At 34.2% G+C, this 6,081-nt stretch overlaps 1 protein-coding gene across 2 annotated transcripts; it reads right to left on the minus strand.

Annotated features, from left to right (window-relative positions):
* Window positions 1–203: 203 nt before the first annotated feature.
* mustn1b (musculoskeletal, embryonic nuclear protein 1b) lies at window positions 204–3,783 on the minus strand. 2 transcript variants are annotated; one of them, XM_056252857.1, is made up of 4 exons: window positions 3,210–3,783; window positions 2,977–3,097; window positions 760–853; window positions 204–541 (listed from the first exon to the last, which is right to left on the minus strand). In XM_056252857.1, exons 1-4 carry the CDS (start codon window positions 3,216–3,218, stop codon window positions 514–516), a joined length of 252 nt encoding a protein of 83 aa, XP_056108832.1. In that variant the 5' UTR covers window positions 3,219–3,783; the 3' UTR covers window positions 204–513. The 2 variants fall into 2 exon arrangements, with proteins under 2 accessions (XP_056108832.1, XP_056108833.1); XM_056252858.1 differs by lacking the exon at window positions 204–541 and having other exon boundaries at window positions 747–853.
* Between the last annotated feature and the right edge of the window lie 2,298 nt (window positions 3,784–6,081).

A 6,081-nucleotide genomic window follows, 5' to 3' on the forward strand; every position in this document is an offset into this window, starting at 1 on the left:
CCATCTATGTGAGTCTATATAATGCAAATGAATAGGTGCCGTTTAGATAGGACTCAGATTAGAGTATAATGTAAAACTGTCTCATGGATATACTGAACCACCCATATATATATATATTTTTACCTTTAAGTTGACAAGGAAAACGTATTACCTTTAATGAGCATCTATTTTAATTTTTACTCAACCCTCCTTCCCCAAATCTGCACAGGAAGCAAAGATTTTTATTAAACCACGGTGTGATGATGTAATATTTGCTCTCATTGTTTGAAATGACAGACTTGGTCATAAACGGCATGACAGAGGAAATAATACTGGGTGACTCAGTGATACTTTTAAGAAATGTTTTATATAGAAAACATGACGCTAGAAACTAACACAATGTTTCAGGTGCAATTTGAGATGAACATATAGCAACTTCAAACAGTAAAAAAACATACAGCAATACTTGCAAATATGCAACATCAATATACACATTATTCATGATGTGGATGCGCTCTCAGACCATTCGTCCATTCAGCACTCAATTGGCTTTATGCCACAGCTTCACTACTTCCTGAACTTCAGCCAGCCCTTTGTTTCCTGTCTGTAATTATTGGACAAACTGATTAATCCAGGTGTGCCTGGCCTCAGTAACAATAATCAGGCACACCTGGATTAATCAGTTTGTCTAATAATGACAGACAGGAAACAAAGGGCTGGCTGAAGTTCAGGAAGTAGTGAAGCTGTGCATAAAGCCTATTGATCATTCATTTGCCAAACACGCTTCCTGATGGAGGATTGGGTTTCTCGAGCGCTGTCTCTCCGCCAGAACGCACTCCACTGAAAACAGACGGCGCCGCCTTCCCCATGCGCTCTACACAACACAAAAACACATTCGTTTACTTATATTCAAGTATGCATTACATAAAATCAGGGTTATTATCGTAACTAAAACTATTTTTTTATATTATTTATTTTTTATTGCTTGAACAACAGTTACAAAACTTGAACAAATAAAATTAAATTAATAAAAATAAAATAAAAATAAAAGGGCCAGGGTCAAGTATACAAAAATATATAAGATGCAAAAAACGGAATAATAAACCAAACAGACATTAAAAGGCTTTGACAATTCACAAAATCATAAATGTATTCAATAAATGAATAGTTTTAACAGCTTTTTTGTTTGTACTGTCCTTAATAGAAACCATATAGTGTTCTAATTCTTTCAATACCACAGAAAAAAGAGGTTTCTGATTGCTAAATTTACACCGATGAATATGGAACTTATCAAATATAATCACCAAATTAATATAAATATACGCTTCATTTTCCATACTTTTTTCATATTTGACAAAACCAAATATTACATGTTCATATAACAAAAGGAAGTTGCAGTCCAATTTGTCATTAATAAATTTAGAAACTTCCCACCATAACCTCTTTGTATACTGACAGTGCCAAAAAATATGAGGTGCAGTTTCTGGTTGCAAAAAACAAAATGAACAATTTACATCTATATCTTTGTTAAATTTGGATAGAAAATGTTTAGCAGGGTAAAATTTGTGCAATATCTTAAATTAAATTTCCTTGACCTTATTTGTAATGATATATTTATTAGGCAACAGCCATATCTTACTCCAATTCAAAGTTCCAATAAACCTTGACCAATAGGAAATGGCATGTTGTTTACTAACTAGTTCTTTCTGAAAAAGTGAACGTATAACCTTATTGTTTTTGCTTGTCGAAAAACAAACTTTATCACAAAACGTATCAGCTAGATGCAGTACAGGCGCACACGTTTAGAGTATGTAATACCTCTACATAAAGAGACAACACCTGGAGAAATAGCACCAATTACAGAGGCAAATTCTTTAGGTGAAACAGGGAAATTGAAGTATGAAAGGAATTTATCATAAGTCATCAAATACCCTTGACAATTCAACAACTGTCCCACCAAATAACTAAAACTATTAAAAGACCCCCTGTAGTGAAAATCACGTCAACGCGCGGGGCGGGGCTTATTACTGCCGGGAAGCAGAGGGGTCTCAAGAGAAGCCAGGTTATATCTTTCTGTTGATATTTTTCACTATTTTCATGTTGATGGCTGACACGTGTTCTGTTGTCGGATGCAAAGCTCAGAAAGGGCAAATGGTGAGCCTTCATGTGTTACCAAATGATCAGAAACTTCGATCTAAATGGGTGCAGTTTATTGGGAATAACTGTAACGTCCCTGCTAAACTTCCATCGAGGATCTATGTTTGCAGCAGGCATTTTCCAGAGAACTGTTTTGAAAATTTTATCATGACTAAGTTGGGTTTTGCTAGTAAACTTATATTAAAGCCCAACGCGGTTCCATCAATTTACTCTGGGAGCAGAGACAGCACGAACCAACATGCACTAGTAAGTTTCTTTTACTTGTGTTTTATGCTATTTAGCCAATGTTATCATGCCAAAAATAGATGTTGCAGTGGTGTGTATTTTGCAACGTATCTTAGTGCACCCATAGACTGTAAAAATAAATAAATAGTGCACCTCGATGTATATTACGATATTATGAGGATGAACTATATGCCTTTCTCCACCGACTTTATATGATATTCAAAGCATTTCTAAGAATGCTGATTTTTAGAAGGCAGTTGTCTGACTCTTATGGCGAACCGGAAAAATGTTTGTGTAACATTAGCAATACATTATTAGCTGTTTGATAACGTACTCAAGCCAAAGGCTAATCACGTGTCTGACGTAGAGAGTACGGTGGCCGAAAAGTGATTCCGGAAGTAAATACTCCATTAATTTTCTGTAAGGAAATTTATTTTTAACGATAACATAAACCTTTACATACAGACCTACTGTGAGCTACGAGGTTGTTAAGCAAGGCTTTGAAACCTTGTACTCTTTGTACACAAAAAATACTACCCCTAATCTAATCAACTATAACAGCTAGTTTGTTTATTATTTACTGTCAAAACTCGATGGAGATGACGTTAAACTTACCACACTCGACCATGACCTCATATGTCTTGCTCTTGACCTCTCCTTTCAGCCCCAGTTTACTGCGGGCTCCTTTCAGATCCTCCTCTTTTACAACTGGCCGCTTCTTCTTCTTAACCTCTGGCTGATAGAAATATCATTTTTAAAAAGAGAAACGTCTGCAGCAGTTAGCACTTAAATTGTTACACATATACTTTTATTTCTAATCTAAACACAGATTAAAGACGTCTTCATACCTGAGACATTCTGTATGGTTGCGGTCTGGTTTCTGGACAAGTTGTGTACTTTGTCTTTTTGTCCTGGCTCTTTTATACCCTTGTTACCAGGTCAGTGTGCCCCCATCCCCCCTTTTTATCATTATATATTATTAGCTCAGCAGTCAGTGTCAGAAAGCCTCTTTCTCAGGATGACTACTATGAACAGCTGAACACATTACAGACAAAACAACCTCCTCCTATCCCTGCTTCACTGATGTATCATATGTTTAAATATATTTTGTTGCTACAAGTTAAAATCAAAGCAGTTGTAATTGTGAGAGAAAGGTAATTTTTGACATAGCTGATACTGTCAACCCTATAAGCCAATCTAAACCAAATTGTTTCATTACAATAACCAATATAATTCATCATTTAGCTTAATAATTAGAATAAAAAACAAAACAAACCTTGTGATCAAATGTGCATGATGATGGAGATGTTAACATGCCATAGAGATTATATAACCAAATCATTACACACTTTTCTGGGGTAGTGAGTCAGCCTTTGTGAATGAGTCGGTCCATCACCATGTGTGTGTGCGCCAATAAAAATAGATCTTCAGTAACGGTTTTCAATTCAGCCTTTGTGAACGTAACCTATTTTCTTAAATGGTTGGGGTCAAAAAGTATTTTTTAATGTTTTTGGAAGAAGTCTTTTATGCTCAACATAGCTGCATTTATTTGATCAGAAATACTGTAAAAACAGTAACATTGTGAAATGTTATTACAATAAAAAACAAAAACATTTTCTATTTGGATATATCTTAAATTGTTATTGATTCCTGTTATGGCAAAGCTACATTTACATTGACATTCTGAGGAGGCACACCCAGTTTCATACAATTCCACCACACTACAACAAAAAAATAATTATAGCTCCATAACAATATGAACCGTGAAGATGAAAATTGGTATGCATCTTCTTTGGTGGATGTCCTAACAGTCTCAGATCCTCTAATATTACCCAGATACTTAATAAAACATGGCCGTGCCAACAGGGTTGTTTACATCAGAAATGTACAATAACAAATGCACAAAAAAAAACCTCATGTCATCTTTATTTTAAGCAGTTCATCCAACATTTACTAGTCTATATTTTGTCCTGAGAGTCTTTGTCAGTGAAAAACAATACATAGATCTGCATATGATGTTCGTGTGTTATAATGGTCTGGTGAAAGAATATTTGTTAAACGTGTCAGAGGTTCAGATCCACCCTAGTATTTTTTCTTCTCATTAAAACCAAATATGTTCATCACCAGTGATTGTATATCAAGAGCTGGAACACATTTGTGTGCGTTTTGTGATTTCACCAGAACAAATACGCAGCAGCGTTAAGCAAAGGATTGAAGCGCTCGTCTGTGAAGACTAGCCTCGAGAGAACAGTGGCAATAAAAGCTCAGCAAGATTTCAAAAACGCATTCCAGCACCATATCGCCTCTTATTTAACACAAACAAACGAAATTAATACTTTGATAGTCAATTGGAGATGGTTGCTTTGTATTGGGTACATCCGTGCCTCACAATTTTTCAAAAAGTAGTGGGGACAATATCGACCCTGAAAAAAAGTGGTACCAATAGCAAATCAAATTTGTATGATTATATAAAACTTTATCTGCCATTCTAATTTGTTAAAAAAAAAAAATGTTTTTTTTTTTTTTTAAGTCAGTTGCCCATTTTGAAACCAGTGTTGCTGTTACCCATTTCATTAAACCCTAACTTTCAGTGCAGATTCAAGATGGACTTTGCTATAAACAGTGCTGGGTAGATTAATTACAAATTGTGGGCCGTTACTGATTCAAGATTACATGACAAAAATTGTAGTTAATGTAATCCATTATATTTTTAAGATAATATATTCTGACTACTGTTTGGTTACTTTTAGATTACTTTTGACCAAACTCTTTTATCACATTGATTTGAATAGGATAATCTTGTGCCATATTGATATAAAAATACACTGAGAAAGAAAATATAGGCTATTTTATTCTTTATCAAAAACATGAAGTGCATTAGTACATCAGGGTTTCCCAGACTGGGGTTTGTGAAGGAACTGTAGAGGTTTGTGATTTAAGGAAAAGCTATTAAGTAATTAAATCATAAAAAATGTTAAATAAAATCGATTTTATTTTAAAATGTATCAAAATAAAACGCTTAACTACATGTAATCAATAAAAAATAACTGTAGTCTGATTACAGTATTTTAAAATGAATCTAATCTGATTTCAAGTACCTAATTTTTGGAATCAGTTACTATACCCAGCACTGGCTATAAAATCACAAGATACACTTAAACTGGATCAGTAATCATCCACATGGGCCATTAGTCTTACGACCCTGATGATTGCTACTTGTGGCTATATTTGTTTTGTTTTTTCAGGATAAACTCACTTCATATTTTGTCATTTCGCATCTGAAGTAAATGTATCACGGTTTAAGAATCTTTAGACAATTGCACTGGAAAACAAGACACAAATACTGAGGAAGAACATCAATTTTTTGCACTGTGATCAGAAGGTACAGTAAAAGTTATTTCCATTGATCCTGTGTAATTAAAATATTGAAATAAGTGTGGCTTTTAGTCCGTGTTTTTTTTTTTTTTTTTTTGCGATTTACTGTCTGCTAATGCTGTCTGGTTACTGAATCCAATCAAAGAGGATAGCTCTGAGCTAACACGTAAAGTCAGCACAAGTTTAGACATAGATATTGGTACTGTCAGCTTTATATTACTGTCGTTGTACATGTTGTTGTACACATAACATCACATTATACATGCCATTTTACAAAGTGTAGAATTATAACATTATAATTTAAACATTTTAGTTTTTTTATATAAAAAGTCAGCAAGAATGCAA

The sequence above is a fragment of the Rhinichthys klamathensis genome, unplaced genomic scaffold (genome assembly GCF_029890125.1).
Source record: "Rhinichthys klamathensis goyatoka isolate OS25496 unplaced genomic scaffold, OSU_Roscu_1.1 h1tg000098l_1, whole genome shotgun sequence".
NCBI classification, from domain to species: Eukaryota; Metazoa; Chordata; class Actinopteri; order Cypriniformes; family Leuciscidae; genus Rhinichthys; species Rhinichthys klamathensis.

Bases quoted from the DNA above. Each gene is read 5' to 3' on its own strand.
- mustn1b (XM_056252857.1), bottom strand. The intron at 854-2,976 runs GTAAGTTTAACG...TGTGTTGTGTAG, and splicing joins TGAGGTCATGGTCGAGTGTG to AGCGCATGGGGAAGGCGGCG. The intron at 542-759 runs GTTTGGCAAATG...GAAGTAGTGAAG, and splicing joins AATCCTCCATCAGGAAGCGT to CTGTGGCATAAAGCCAATTG.